We start from the raw sequence: 15745 nt of genomic DNA, 5'->3' as shown, positions 1-15745 counted from the left end.
TTCAATGGATCAGTTTTAACAATGGCGAAGGTGTAATCGTGGAAGAGAGCTGAAACCTGCGTACACACAGATGACACAAATGGCTTTGCTTCAGCTATATATTCCTAAGGTAGCTACTAGTTAGTCATAGTGGAATCCATGGCCGCACAGCATCATATCGGCATCAAAATCACGCTCTGAAATAGTCCATGCAAATGGAACATGCATTCTCTTGGCGGTCTTCTGCTTCCACTTCTTGATCTCGAAACATGGCTCTCTTGAGCCGTAGCATCGCGGAGCTAGGTAGACATGCGCTTGTTCTTGAGACCCTCTACCGTGACTCCGCCACCCCAATCTTCGGCCTCGGACACTCCTTTGAAGTTGACTAATCGTAGAAATTATTCCAAACCTTCTACAGTTGACTAAACCACAAAAATTATAGGATGCCAAAACCGCTGTAAATTTTATCCTAAAGTTAATCATAGCTCGTTTTGTTTAGGCAGGCAGTGTATAATATATATCATGGTTGCTCACCTGAAAAAACAGCAACCTACTTGTTACTCTTATAACTATACTGCATGTTTTTTTTTGAACGAAATATGCATTCAACAGTAGCATACAACAGCGATTCCCAATGTCATCAACTCGAATAAACTCAAGTAAAAGAAAAAAGACATGGAAAACAAAGATTGAATTGATTGTTGAGGTTATGAATCAAGAGTTCTGGCCATCATAACCAAAAGGTAGTTGGAACCTCGACATAAGGTGCTCTTCAATAAAAGCCAAAGCAGGATCGCATCATTGGATAGCCTTCCTTGAGATCCTTGTTCCAATGGCTCCTACAGCAAAGCATTGCAAGTGTTAACGCGCTTGAAGGTGGAACGAGGCAGATGTGATGCATCAGCATGATGTAGGATGTAGAACCCAGGTGAATGGGATTCAATACGTTGGAACCTTGCCATAGGCATGGGTGGTGAAATAAAGATGGAAAGGAAAAAAAAAAATTACACGCAAGAATCAACGAGGCAAACATCTATCACCATCTCAGTGAGCTGCAAGGAATCATATTATGCAAACTTTACTGTAAGAGAAATAGATTTTGGAAGAGTTAAACAGACCTTCTACTTCCACAAATTCGATTTCTTTCACTACGTCGTCAGCAGCATTATACTCAAACCTGCGTTTTGCATAATTTCCACAGTTTTCATCTTTCTGGTTGAAAAAATAAACAGCCATATATTTTTTTTTGTCAATTTTACACAGTACATATGCCTATTGATTTAGAGAATATGTATTCAATTTTACAAGGAAAAAAAGAGAGCTTTAGTTAGATTTTCCCACCGACGTTTGATCTACCCAGACATGAGGTTTATGTGAGATAGAGCTTGAGCAATTCCACAAGATATAATGGCTCAGCAATTGCTATGCAAATGTTTTTTAGGATGACTGCAATTTAAATTGGTTGACGTGTATCAGCTAACAAGTAAGAGGAAATAGAAAAAGAACAGTGCAGCAGTTGATTGGAATTTGGAAGCCTCTTCAGAAAAATTAAATAGATGGTTTCAATTTGCATATGAAATTGTTAGAAGCTTCACTGTACAAGTTAATTCAAATTTCTACCATAAATTGCAGTATACAATCATCGGAAAGAAGTTTGATAAGCCAAAGTTTATTTCTTTCCTTTTTCATTCCTTCACTTGTTTCATTTGCTTTTTCTAATAGGAAGGCTACTAGGCTACTATGAAAGAAAGTTAGCATGCAAGACAACTGGTGACAGACCAAATGCAATGTTAGGATGGCTCCAGATGAACATGATTAAACTGGTTAATAGATCAGTGCTAAAAAGGATGTGGATGCACAAAGCTTCTGTCAATACATGGTTAAAAGGAGTGACTTTGTTGGTCAAACTCCTGATAATAAAGCAATACAAAGAAAAAAAATCTGACTTTGTGCCAATACTTACCAAATGAAAATGAAGCTATTTTCAATATTTACCTGTTGGAGAAAACGACTTCAAGTTCCTCGGTTGCACCCTTGGTGGCTTCAATCAAGACATTCACAATCTCTGTTTTTCTTGTGCTAGCCATTAGACAATCATACTCAGTAGGAATGATCAGTGCAAAAAAGTTGTCACTGAATTTGCTCGAACATATCTTTTCAACTGCTGCAAGTGCTATTCTCCTCTTCAAGGCATCAGCATCAGAGTCAACAAGATATATAGCAAAATCAGTAATCAGCATAATCTGTTTCTTCATCTTTCCGGATCCAGTGACTTTGATCACCTTATCCGCAAATAGAACTGTTCTGTCACCTGAAGAGATAATGAACAGTTCTATCACTGATATAATGTGGTCCTCAACACCAAGAATACAACTATTGATGCAACACCAAATTCTAACTGTTAAACCAGCCAAGAACTAAGAACGGAATTGAAAAAAACAAATAAGGAAATAACCTCATATGCAGAAAAAACTGACACAAAGAAATCAAATTGGAAATTGCATTAATTCAAAAATGATTGAAATTTAGGACTCTGACTCGACTCAACAGTAAATATAAAATAAATATTTTAAATAAATAAAATATACTAATCATGATAGGGATTATAATTATTCTTTATTTAATAACAAAAAAATTATCTTAAATACTCAAATCTTGAATACTTTCAATTTATTACCAATGCTCAAATTATTAATATTTTTTAATCTTGAAGATTTTCAATTTATCACCCTTTAGTGCAGATGAACCAATCTGAATTTTATCTTTAATTTATTTTATTTAGATATAATTTTTCCCACGATATTTGTTTCTTTATTTGCATTATTCTCTCCAACTGATAAAAATTCGACTTCTAAGAAGTTTTCAACTTCTCCTTTTAGGTTTTCATTTCCAAACATAAGGAAGAATTATTTCAATAACTCTGTTTAACAAAATTTCTTAGTAATTTTTATTTTTCAAATGGCCCTTCCAACGAGAAAGAAATCAATGCACTTTGTTTTTCTTTTTGCACTTTGACATTGAAATATTCTTTTTTAGTCGCCCTTTTCAATAAGTAAAAAAATATCTAAGTTTGTTGTATGATGAGAATAATATTTTTGTCTTCCTTGTGAAAGTAATAATGACGAGGATGATTCCACAAAATGTGTAACAAAATCAACATATGAAGACGAATATTCGAATTTCTCCAAGCAAAATTAGCTTATCCTCCAACGGTGTTTAAATGAGTAGGAAAGTTAAAAAAAAAAAAACATTGTAATCAATCTTTTCCACGATATAAACAACCAAATCTTATCTCACTAAGTAGGGTCAGCTTTCATTGAACATTTGCCTAAAAGTTAATGCAGGCCGGTAAACTAACGCGCGACCCTCAGTGTTTTTTATCCGGGCTTGGGACCGACATTGGCGGATTTAATCTTTCTCACAATATGACCAAATAAAAAAGATATGGTAGTATGAATTCACCTAATGTAGATGTAATGAAGAAATTTAAATTAATAAATGTAATATTAAAATTTATAGTACTATTAAACTTTTTATAATAAGCATTACTCAATACAATTTGCATCATTGTTTATATATTTATAATATGCAAAGTTAGTTCTTGGTTTGATAGATAGAAGAAAATAAAACATTTAATTCAATTGATTACAAATATCAAAGATATAAGAAAATATAGAAGGAACCATACTAAGTGATTTGCAAAATGTTATCTAACTAATCAGGAAATATGTTATTCCATAATTCCATCAAATATAATGGATTTTGCCCTAACACATGGTTCATAAAAATACTAAGATTCTTCTTTAGGGATGACAGGATGTAATTATGTCGATGTCATTCCTAAATTTAGCAGTGTACAAAGAATAACCACTATAATCCTTAAGCTTCTATTTGAATGGGGTGAGGGAAGGTTCATTAATGGAAGGAGAAGGGAGGGAAAGAAAGGGGAAATAAAGTATTTATTTTCCCCTTGTTTGGGAGGGAGGGAAGGTTAATTAACATAACATATGTTACCTTATTTAGAAGAAAAGGAAGAGGAATAAAGGATAGTCCGGTGCGCAAAGCTCCCGCTATGCGGAGTCCCGGGAAAGGATCCATTGTACGCAGCCTTACCCAGTTTTTTGCAAAAGGTTGTTTCTAGGAAAAGGGAGAGGATTGAAGGTTAAATATATTAAATTACAAAATTACCCTCAATTTAGAAACAAATCATCATAAAGTTGTCAACAATCATAATTCAACCTCCCCTTTTGTAAAACAAAAAAAAACATATTTTGAAGCCTGAAACAAAATATATGCTAACGCAGCCAATGGAAGAAAATGTAAGCATCGAGGAATCAAAGAGGAGCATTGAGGCTCACCCATAGCAGCAGAGGTCACAGCGGCAAGTTCTTCATCGATGGAGGCGGGAGTTATGACAGCAAGCTTTGGGGCAGCAAGGACAGCCTCCTGGGCAGCAAGCTTGGCCACATCTTTTCTATCGTAGAAGGGCTCCATAATCTCCCTCCTCAATGTCCGCAATCTCCTCTTCTTCTTCGAACGCGACTTTGCCATTTTCCCTCGGAGATTGAATTAGGATAGGATCTGCAGTCAGCATCGCCATCTTCGACTTTCCTAGCGGCAACCTTTGGGTCTAAGAAAAAGGAGTCGCCGACTGCTCACCTATGCACACGGCCAGGAACGAAGGAGATACAATGGAAGGAGGGGGTGACGCCGGGTCCGAACGGCGAAGGGTTCGTTCCAAGGGAAGAGAAGCTCGGGAAGAGGTCTGCTGCCTGAGGATAAAGTTGGAATAAAATTTTTTAGGATTCCCCTTCCTTACACCTCGAATTGGAATTTTGCCTCTTTTTCCCCTTCCAAGGTTAAAGTTTCCCCTTCCTTCCCCTTCACCTCGTTAACTCACTCCTTCCCAAACGAGATTAGAAAGTTCCCCCTCCCCTTATTTACCCTTCCCCCTCACCTCCTCCCAAACAGAGAGTAAGTTTATTGTTCACATAGGGAACATTATGTATATATTTAGTGGCAAATATGGTGTTTTCTCTCATAAGTTAATTCAAATATTGACAAGTTATGAAAATTATAAAATTAAATAATGTTATAAATTAAATGAGATCTAGAAGCATTTGATAAATTGCTAACATGCAAGTATGATAATTGATGGATGATGATTAAACTAAATAGAAAATATTTTATTTGATGGATCCTCAACTAAATAGGAAATATATTCTTTTGATGGATGATGATTAAACTAAAAAGGAAATATTTTTTATGAATGGTGCCTAACTAAATTGGAAAAAATTGATAATATTTTTTATTTTTATAAATAAGATACTAAATATGTATGAATTTGTGAGGAAAAACTAATTAAGTGCGAACAATTTAAAGTTACCAACTAAATAAACAAATAATTTCTTGGGAAGAGGAATTGCTTTTATACCTAGATGACGAGAGATTCATCGATGTTGATGGGGATGTGGTCTGAGTTTTAAACTGGACCAATAGATGGAGATACTCAATCTGCTCTTTGTTGAATCTAGAGAAGACAATTGTTTTCTTGCAAATTAAAATGCGAAGGGACAATTAAATCGTTTTAGGAATTTTGTCTACCCTTGGTTGTGTCAATGTGTTGTTTGCAATTGGAGAAGTTGATGCACATTGGTCATTATTGTTGTGATGAGCTAGCAATGGTGATGCCTTGGAGGAAGCATGTGACCGAAAACAACAAGATGGAGGTGACAAAATGTTTATAAAGTTGCCATAAATGTTCATAGCAATGCAAATAGAATAATACAAATTTACCATGATATTTTTTTATTACAACAAAATTTTTCCTCTTTTACTCAAATTTCCTCTTTCTCTCTCTCTCTCTCTCCACTTTTTTCCTGAACTCTTTTTTTTCGCTCTCTTTCTTTCTCCTTTTTTCTTACTTCTCTCTCTCTCTCTCTCTCTCACACACACACACCCTTTTTGCTTTTATTGTTTCCGTGTTGGTCCTAGGGTGGGCTAGCAGGGGGCATTGGGTGAGCACTTCGCCTTTTTGCCACTTGCTTTTATTGTTGCTATGGTAATAGCAACAATTTTATTTTGATGGTGAGGTCGACCATGAATGAAGATGACAAGAGGGCACAAGATTCTAATTAGAACTCAAAAACAGATAAAAATAGAGAAGTGATGGTGATGGTAAAATAAAAATGTAAAAAGTAAAGATGAAAGTAGATGTGCGGAGGATGCAGTTGAGGAAATGACGTATGTGATGATAAGAAGAAAGAGAAATCACAATAAAGACTAATGATTAAAGAAAGATGTAAAAAAACAAATTAAGTATTGAACTATGAATGAATTGTGGATAAGGGTGGAGCTAAAGTTTGAGGATGATAGATAAAGGAGATAACTAGTACCGAAATCAAGTCACTAGGCTTCAACTCTGATACAAATTAACACAACACCATATTTGAACTGTCGAACTACCAGGAACAAAGAACTAAATTGATAAAGCATCTCACCTAAAGGAAAAACTCTCACACATAGAAGTCATATTGGAAACTATAATAATTTAAAGGTGATTGAAATATAGGACTCTGGACTTCTTTTATAGAATCATTAGTAAATATGAAAATAAATATTATAAATGGAGAAATTATACTAATAGTAATAGGGATTATAATTATTCCCTATGATTACTAAAATAGAAAATATTAATTACCAAATAACAAAAATTAATTCAAATATTGACTAGTTTGCAATTCTTTTCCATTTATTACAGATGCACATATCTAACTAAAAATTAAGTCAGACCCATATAAAAAGGTTATTTATTTTGAATCTATCTCATTGTAAGTTGAAATCTGGAATTTCCAAATTCAAAATGGAACTTTTTTGTACATTGGTGAATTTAAAGAATCAAATCTAAACTTAGAAATCCTAGATAAATATACATGTTTATAGGAACCAAGTTCTAGATGTGGGCACTTTGTTGGATCATGGGGGAACCAAGCCCAAAACATGGCTTGTATATTTATGAGGAACAAAACAAAAGGGGGCATGAACAAATGAGAGAGATTATGTAGCACTGATGCTTGCGATGCAGCAACATAGTTCTCCTTTACAAGAGATCAGCAAATAGTTAGGAACAAGGGTTGAAGCATTAGGAACAAGGGTTGAAGCAACACCATTGAAGGAAGCATCCACTTTTGTTTATAAGTCCTCTCAATTTGAGTCTCATGAACAACAAGATGATTAATTGGAAGAGTATAGGATGTATGTTAAGAAAGTGGAATTACCAATGTTTGACGGTTGGAATCTAGTAGTATGGATTACAAGGGCTGAGATTTATTTTGAAATCCAAAATACTTCTGATGAAGTTAAGGTCAAGTTGCCATATGTAAGTATGAAGGCACCACCATTCATTAGTTTAATCTTCTTAAGGTGATTGAAGATAATCTAACTCATATCCCATTATGGAGGATGCAGATATGACAATCCTTTTGAAGAATTGGCAACGTTAAAACAAACTAGCAATGTGGAAGAATTTATTGAAGCCTTTTAGTTGATTTCGTCACAAGTTCCATGTCTCCCAAAGGAGTAGTATATTGACTAATTCATGAGTGTATTACAACCACATATCAAAAGAAGAGTAGGAATGATGAAGTCACTGTCTAGAGGGCAATTAATGTGCATGATAAAAGATGTTAATCAACTGAATTCGGAAATTCTGTTCGGTCCACAAATCGATTAAATTGATACATCATTAGCGGACTGATATACTTGAATCAGATGCAACTAGACTGAGTCTGATTCAATTGCCCAATATAAGAAAAGTTTGGTTTTGGTGGTAAAGTTGGATCGTTTCGGTTTGTCCAAAAAATTTTGATGTAATCAGTTTCAGATTATTCAATTCGATCGATTTGGTTTTGAACTGATTACTCACCCTTAGAAAAGACGTTAGGGAAGGAGCGAGTATGGGGCAGTTTCAACCAGGGCAGTGCTGGTTTAGGTATTTTGCGATCACATAGGGCCTCATGCAATTTAAAAGGAGTTGGGTTAGTCTTTCTAGGTAGGCAGAACCTGTACAAAAAATAGAATGGGGAAGCTAGTAATGCAGGTTCTACATCAAATAGAGATCCCTCTTTATTCCTAACATCTACAGCAAGGAAAGGAGAAGCAGAGAAGTGAGGGTTCATGGAAAAATTCAAAGGAATTTGTTCCATTACTTACCTAGAATTAATGGAACGAAGGGCAAAGGGATTATGTTTCAAATATAGTGAAAATTTTCACCCACTTCACCAATGTGCAAAGAAGCAATTAAAGTTGTTAAAGAAAAAAAAAAGAAGCAATTAAAGCTGTTAGGGTTAGAGGAGAATGAAAAATTAAATCGATATGGAGAGATAGTGAGTCTTGAGGCAGAAAATTATAAGATGAAGAGTTGGAATGTAAATTTATGGGATTATTAGGTATGAATTTGGAACAAATGAAAATAGAACCATGAAGTTAGTGGGCAAATTAATGGAAATTGACATTGTGGTGCGTACAGAGCCAGCCATAATTTCATTTCTCTTCATTTAAGTGTGGCTCGTGGATTGAAGGTGCAAGAGACGGAGATTGAGAATTAAACTAGGGGATGGGCACAAAGTGTTTACCAAAGGGAAGTGCCCTGAGTTATCTATTAAATTGGGTGATTCTGAGTTGAAAGCATAGACGTATTAGGATTGGGAGGTATAGATTTAGTCTTGGGAGTTTCTTGGTTGAAAACATTAGGGAAAGTTATAATGGATTGGAAGGCAATGACCATGAAGTTCCGTCATGGAGATCTTGTGGTCACCCTCCAAGGTAAGTTGGAGGCAGCTAAGAAGAGTAAGCATATAGATAAAAGGAGGACAGAATCTTGCTCCTTGTATTGTCTTTTGGAAAGGCATTCCGTTAGTATTGATGAGCTTTTATGGGTAGTAGAGGGAGTTCCTTCTCAAACAGCATTGCGACTAGAATGCACCATAGCAATAGAAATTAGTACAATTATTGGAAAGTTTTGTTTGCAATTTTTAAATAAGGGTATGGGCTACCACTAATGAGAAGTCAACAACATGCTATAGTGTTGTTGGAAGGGCAGAACCCTATTAGTGTGCATCGATACCATTACCCACACCACTAAAGGAGGAGATCGAGAGAGAGAAGTTCAAGAAATGCTACAATCAGGGGTTATTTTCTCTAATTGTTTGTTATTATTTAAAAAAATTGTCATGGAGAATGTGCGTTGAATATAGAGCACTAAATAAGGTTACAATTATGGATAAGTACCATATCTCTGTGGTAGATGAGTTGATATTTGAGTTATTTGGAGCTATATTTTTTTCTAAAATTGATTTGAAATCAGGGCATCATCATATTAGTATAAAGAAGGCATTCACAAGACTGCATTTTGCACTCACAATGGGCAATATGACTTCTTAGTTATGCCTTTTACTAATGCCCCTACAACCTTTCATACAGCAATGAATTATTTATTTAGACCATTCCATTGTAAGCTCGTGCTAGTTTTCTTTGATGATATTTTGGTCTACAGTTGTGATTGGTTTACACATTTGTCTCATCTTTATGTGGTATTGAAAGTTCTTCTCAAGAATCAATTTGTGGCTAACTCCAAGAAGTGTAGTTTTGGCACAACAACAGTTGATTACTTGGGTCATATCATTTCCAAACAAGGTGTTCACTTGATCCTATCAAAATCCAATGTATTTTGGATTGGCTAGTTCTAAAGAATTTTGAAGGACTAAGAGGTTTTTTGGGTTGAACTGGTTACAAGAGAAAATTTGTAGAAAATTATGGTAGAGTGGCTAAGCCCTTGATAGAGTTGATTAAGAAAAATAATTTCCATTGAGGATCAACTTCTTTAGAGTCTTTCTTGAAACTTAAAAACTTTTGACCAATTGCTCGATTCTTTCCCTCTCTGATTTTTTCAACCCTCCTTGAATTTTTCAAAGCCTTTACTATAACAATGGATTACAACCATAGATCAACAATGTTGGATGGCCAAGCTATTGGGTTACCAATTTGAATCATTTACAAACTAGGTTTAGAAAATAAAGCCATGAAGAAGGTGAATATTACGCTTTAGTGTCTTACCCTCCTACATGGAAGGAAGGTGAAAATATTATTGAAGAAGCTCAACAGGATCTTCAATTACAGAAAATTATGGTTGATTTGACCAACAATCTAAATTCTCATCTGGGTTTTAAGATGCAACACGGAGTTCTATACTACAACAACATGCTTGTTATTTCTACTGCATCTCCTTCGACACAATTACTCCTAAAGGAATTTCATTCTTCCCCTTTAGGAGGGCATTATGGTTTCTTAAAAACTCATAGAAGGTTGGCAGGTAGTCTTTATTGGATAAGTATGAAATGTTGTGTACAAGAGTTTGTGCAGTCTTGTGATGTGTATCAATGACACAAATATGTCACAACCGCTCCTAGGGTACTGCTCCAAACTATTGCCAATACCGCATCTTATATGGGATGACATCTCTTTGGATTTTATCACCAGACTTCCTCGATCAAAAGGGCTTCCTCGATCAAAAGGGCATGAAGTTGTTTTTGTTGTAGTGGATCAGTTATTTAAATATGCCCATTTTATTTTGTTGAAGCATCCCTATATAGCCAAGATAGTAGATAAGTGGTTTTCTAGAGAAATTAGACAGCTCCATGGAGCTCCTAATCCATTATTAGTGACTTAGATCCATTGTTCATTAGTTACTTTTGGAAAGCAATTTTTCTCCTACAAGGCACCATGCTTAAGATGAGCTCTTCCTACCACCCTAAAATAGATGGACAAACTGAGGTATTAAATAGATGTTTGGAAGGGTATTTACGTTGCTTTGCTTCTGAACAACCCAGAAATTGGGTTCATTGCATACCGTGGACAAAATTCTAATATAATACTTCTTACAAATATCAGTAAAATTCCTTTTGAAGTCTAAAGCCCCATACTTTAACTCACTTCTTAACGCATGAACTAAAGTTGAGGTAGTGGCAAGGGAGTTATCTGGCAAGGATGAAGCTCTTCTTCAACTTAAATATAATCTGTCTAGGGCATAAGAAAAAATGAAGAGATATGTCGATAAAAAGAGGAAGCTGCTGCAATTTGCAATAGGAGAATGAGTGTTCCTTAAATTAAGCCCCCATAAGCAACACACAGTTCTAGGAGGATTAATCAAAAATTTGCAGCAAGGTATTATGGACCTTTTCAAATTGCTACAAAATATGGAGAGGTTGCATATAAGCTTAAACTTCCACCTCATTCTCGGATCGATCTCATCCTTCATGTATCGTTACTTAAGAAGGCTATTGGAGATTACAATGTGCAAGCAGATCTGCCCAGTGGACTGGTGGTAGCACTAGAAGATGATGTGGAACCAGAATATGTGATTACTAATAGAGACATTGTTCAAAATGAAGAAGTGGTTTGTTAATGGCTAGCCAAATGGAAGGACAAGAGCATGATTGACACAACATGAGTGGATGAATTCACTCTTAGAACTCAATTTCCTAATTTTAGCCTTGAGAACAAGGCTAGAGCTGCAACAAGTGGTAATGATAGGAACCATGTTCCAGATGTAAGCACTTTGTTAGATTATGGAGGAAACAAGCCCAAAACATGACTTGAATATTCTAGGAGAAACAAAATAAAAAGGGAATAACAAGTAGTTATGTTTTAGAATCAGTTATATCTATGGGGCAGTTATGTTAGCATGTTTTAGAGTTAGTTGCCTAAATGTGTGAAGTTACAAGTATGTGTGAAGTTAGAGGAGGTGAGAGTTGGTATTTTTTCTGATTTGTGAAAGAGAGCATCAGTGACTGGTTGAGAGAGTTTCTTTACTGCATTTGAGTGTTCTTTGTTGTATTATTTGTGTTAAACCTAATAAAATTCTGTGTGTTTCTCTATTTTGACTTCTGGAAACCAAACACATGTACTCACAAGATTGTTAACAAATTCAAGAAGTCATGAGTCAACTACTAGGATACCACGCAGTTCATTTGCAATGACATGAGTACATTTATGCTGAGTCAGCATTCAATCTGGCATGCCTACTTTGCATCTTACATATGAGTTTGTGAATTAGGATCAAGTTACAAAATTATGAATTTTCATTTTACTTTTATCAAAAATTGTAATTGCACACTGAGTCAGTTGAACAAATCCTATTTATCATCTCGACTCAACATAAATGGTGCGATATGGAAATTAACCCAATTGAGAACTATCACGGTTTCAATGTTTGATCATAAAGCCATGTAAAAATCTCTACAAATTCATCCTTAATATCCTTTCCAATCCAACCAGATTGATTCATTTTATTTCATGTACAGATCATTCCAATACTGAAGAATCATATTGAAAAATTGACAAATTGTGGCGGCGCATTCATGGGGACATCAATCAAGGAAAAAGAGATAGAACAGCAAACAATTGGACATTGAAGTTTACCTTGTTTGCGCAAGATCTTATCAAGGAAGGGATCATAAGATACGCCGACGTAGTCTCCCTTGCAATTCCCGGCGAGCGCGGCCCTCCTCCGCAACTTCAGTCCCGCAAACTGCCCCGGCTCCTCGTCTGCGATCTCCAGCTCATCACCCTGCATCCCTTCATTCTGCGCCTCCATCGGCTTCTCGACGGCTCCCCCGCTTCCATCTCTGCTGCCGCCGTTGTCCTGTGGCACCTCCACTTGGAGTCTCCTCCTGAAGCGATCCATGGCTAAGGGGCAAGAGGAAGGCGGAGTTAGAAACCCGATGTATACGTCAATCAGTCGGCGGCACAGCCGGTCCAAACAATCCTAAAGCGAACCGAAGAGATGAACCGGACCGGGCTCCTCAGTGACCGTGACGTACGGTCTAGGGAGTGAGGATCCGGTCACCCATGACCCATCAGAACCACGCCCGCATTCTGTTCCCCCACTTCCCGTCTTGTGGACGGCTCGTCAACGGCTTCGGTCTCGGCAACGAGTTTTCGTTGCAAAGGCGATCGCGTTAACGACTCCACGGGCGTGTAGGTACCTTTTTCTCTATTCGTCTTCATTGCTGAAGAAGAATCCGTTTCCACTTTCTGTTTCTCATATCGAAACAGATCGATTCGTTAAATTGGCAAGATGAGCCCATTTACTACCACTCAGTCGATTCTTTTCATCGTGAAACGTTGGTCTACTTTGAAGATAGAATTGTATGATTGCAGTATTGATGATAGTAGGAGAAGGAAACATTTGCTTTGAAGGGAACGAGGAATCAGATGCAGAAATTAGGAGACTTTAAGCTTCCTCAATTCTTCAACTATTTGCCCTTCTTAACGTAATGTTTCACTCTAAACCTTACAAGTGGTTTCCTTTTCTAGTGTCTAAAACTTGAAAGGAATCGACTTATGCAAATTAATAGCAATTATAGATATTGATGGATTCTTCTATGTTCTGTGTATTTTGTTTTAACTTGATTTATTCAAGTTGGATCGTTATATCAATTCCTAATTTAGAATATCCTCATTTCTATGATTCAGTATTTTTTTATATATAAAAAAAGTGGGATCATTCAACAATCCTATCGTTGAGTTTCAGAGGCCATCATTTGCAATGCATTGCATTATTAATTCTCTAATTTCTCTCTATTTGCATAGACTTATAGATGGAAAAAAAAATTTGTGATAATTTTCCTGTCAAGTGCCTCTCATCATTGGTTCCATAATAAGATGAAAGAAGATAAATCAGGTACTCAGCAGTCCTCTAAATGAGAGGGGTATTTGCGACAGCCATGAATTTGCATAGCCTTATAGTCTAATATTGGGGTGGTGTGATGCTTGCTTGTATCCAATTGCCATCTAGATCTAATAGACTGATGTAGTTAGAAGAGATGTCAGTTTTTAATTAGTATCTTCGGTTATCAGTAGTTTTTCTCTATTGGATTTATTATCTATAATTCATCCTTATCAAACATGTCATTAATAATAATCTTTTGTGAAATTGTCGAAGGAATATAAACGATCCTGGAGCAATTGTGCAGTCTTCTCAATGTCCCAAGTATTTAAGAATTGAGTCAGTTTCGATAAATTTTCCTTAATAGACAGTTAATCTAAGAATGTTAAACTGATAGGTCAGTAATTAAATGCTAAGGTGGGCACAAGGCACTTGAGAATGAAAATTGAGAAATTGAATGGAATCAAAATCAAACTATTGTAAAAAAAAATTATATGGTTTCAGTTTAGTAACTCTTATAAGCTGAACTAAATGTGGACTCAATATATATTCTTTAATATATGCAGGTAAATTCCAGTTTATGCCCGTGGAATTCAAGACAGATAAGTATTTGAAATGTTACTTAAACTGAACCAAACTGGAAAGGTTCAATTATATTTAGTTTCTTGATTGTGGGTTCAATTTGATTTTGATTTGAAACATTTTTTATTTGGTTTTTGTTGATGTTGTTGGTTGACTAGACTGAATTCCTTCGGCGACTTGATGAAAAAACAAATAAGATTAGGTGATTGTGAGCTGAATGTTGATCTCACAAATAGAAAGAGAGGCACGGCAATCGCTTTCTCTCCTCCCTTCTCGCAAGAGTGATGCTCGTGGTATAACTCGCAACCGCGAGCACGCCTCTTGCTGCCGTCTGTGACGGCCATGGCCAGTTACCGCCCGCGGCAATGGATCCGTCTTGTTTTTTCCATACCCTTTTTCTTTTCTTTTTTTTTTAAAAAATCTCATTTCTTTCTCTCGCATTTTTTTTCTTTTCTCTATCCTTTCACTCACCTTTCTCTAGGGATTTTTGTTCTCATCTTGAATTTCTTTCCCTCCCAATTCCATCTTTTGGAATAAAAAGGGCTTTAATAACCACAGATATTCTTCCCGTATCATATCTTTAAAAATAAGTGTTCTATTTGTATATCAATCATTATTGTGCTTGCATGGAGAACAAAAGAGATTTGATATTAAAAAAAAAGTAACTTCGAATAATATGATGTCACCGTAGTTCTTTAGTTATCAACCTCTACTACATATTAATTTCTCTAGATTTTATTTTCAATTATTAACCATGACAAAACAAAAGTATTATATGGGTAAAGTTCATTCGGATGAGATATTTATGTAGGACCTGGATGTGTGTGCCTTGCCTCGAAATAGTAGTGAAGTAATGGTCCCACTGGATTTAAGGGTTTAAGGAAGGACATCCATAGTAAGGGATTCATATCAGTTATCCTATCTGATTCGATGATAAAGACGGGAGACTCTCATTAGTGGGAGGTTAACGACACGTGGAGGTCAATGGTCAAGAGGGTCAATCCCAAGGTCGTGTCGAACGGACAAAGGTCGTGCCGAGCGGAGTAGCGGACCGACCGAGCATCCAGCCGACCGGACATCCGGCCAGGAGTTTTCCGGACCAGACGAAAGACAGCCCGACCAAGGGTCGGGTTTCCGATGCTCAGGTAAAAAGAGTCTATGGGCCGAGCGGACAGGCTGCTCGATCGAGCCGCAAGATAATAAGGCGCAATTCCATCCGAGCACATGAGCAGGGCTTCCCCGCCCGGGTCGAGGTACGCACATTCCCGAAGGCCATGAGCACCGAGCGGCTTGTCCGCTCGGCCCGGGAACAGGCAAGAGCGCTAGGAGACAAAAAGGACAATTGGTAACTTCGTCCTCGAGACACCTGCTGCCGACAAACAGCATGGTCGGCGGCCGGAGCGGACAGAGTATCGTACGGTGGAAGTTTCCACCGTCACATCTGGGATATACTCGGAC

The 15745-nt window shown here is 36.6% G+C and overlaps 1 protein-coding gene and 1 long non-coding RNA gene across 4 annotated transcripts; one reads left to right on the top strand and one right to left on the bottom strand.

Annotated features, from left to right (window-relative positions):
- Positions 1 to 614: 614 nt before the first annotated feature.
- LOC122033651 (myosin IA heavy chain-like) lies at positions 615 to 12780 on the bottom strand. Of its 3 annotated transcripts, none has more exons than XR_006126606.1 (4): positions 12457 to 12779; positions 1975 to 2290; positions 1098 to 1425; positions 615 to 818 (listed from the first exon to the last, which is right to left on the bottom strand). XR_006126606.1 is itself a non-coding variant. In XM_042592734.1 (4 exons), exons 1-4 carry the CDS (start codon positions 12719 to 12721, stop codon positions 778 to 780), a joined length of 681 nt encoding a protein of 226 aa, XP_042448668.1. In that variant the 5' UTR covers positions 12722 to 12777; the 3' UTR covers positions 615 to 777. The 3 variants fall into 3 exon arrangements, 2 of the variants coding, with proteins under 2 accessions (XP_042448668.1, XP_042448678.1); XM_042592734.1 differs by having other exon boundaries at positions 1098 to 1156; positions 12457 to 12777; XM_042592744.1 differs by lacking the exon at positions 1098 to 1425 and having other exon boundaries at positions 12457 to 12780.
- A 144-nt stretch (positions 12781 to 12924) lies between these two features.
- Positions 12925 to 14422, top strand: LOC122033662. The gene is made up of 2 exons (XR_006126610.1): positions 12925 to 13310; positions 14272 to 14422. It is a non-coding gene; the product is annotated as an uncharacterized LOC122033662 (long non-coding RNA).
- The last annotated feature ends 1323 nt before the right edge of the window (positions 14423 to 15745 follow it).

Source organism: Zingiber officinale, chromosome 1A (genome assembly GCF_018446385.1).
Source record: "Zingiber officinale cultivar Zhangliang chromosome 1A, Zo_v1.1, whole genome shotgun sequence".
NCBI classification, from domain to species: domain Eukaryota; kingdom Viridiplantae; phylum Streptophyta; class Magnoliopsida; order Zingiberales; family Zingiberaceae; genus Zingiber; species Zingiber officinale.
The sequence above is the reverse complement of the archived record's forward strand: the minus strand, read 5'-3'. Positions and strand labels throughout refer to the sequence as shown.

What these genes read in the sequence shown, in the direction of transcription:
- LOC122033651 (XM_042592734.1), bottom strand. Translation starts at nt 12,721, where the DNA reads ATGGATCGCTTCAGGAGGAGACTCCAAGTGGAGGTGCCACAGGACAAC. An exon ending in TAAGATCTTGCGCAAACAAG is followed by an intron (nt 2,291 to 12,456) that starts GTAAACTTCAAT and finishes TTATCTCTTCAG; the next exon opens with GTGACAGAACAGTTCTATTT. An exon ending in CGAATTTGTGGAAGTAGAAG is followed by an intron (nt 819 to 1,097) that starts GTCTGTTTAACT and finishes GCTTTGCTGTAG; the next exon opens with GAGCCATTGGAACAAGGATC.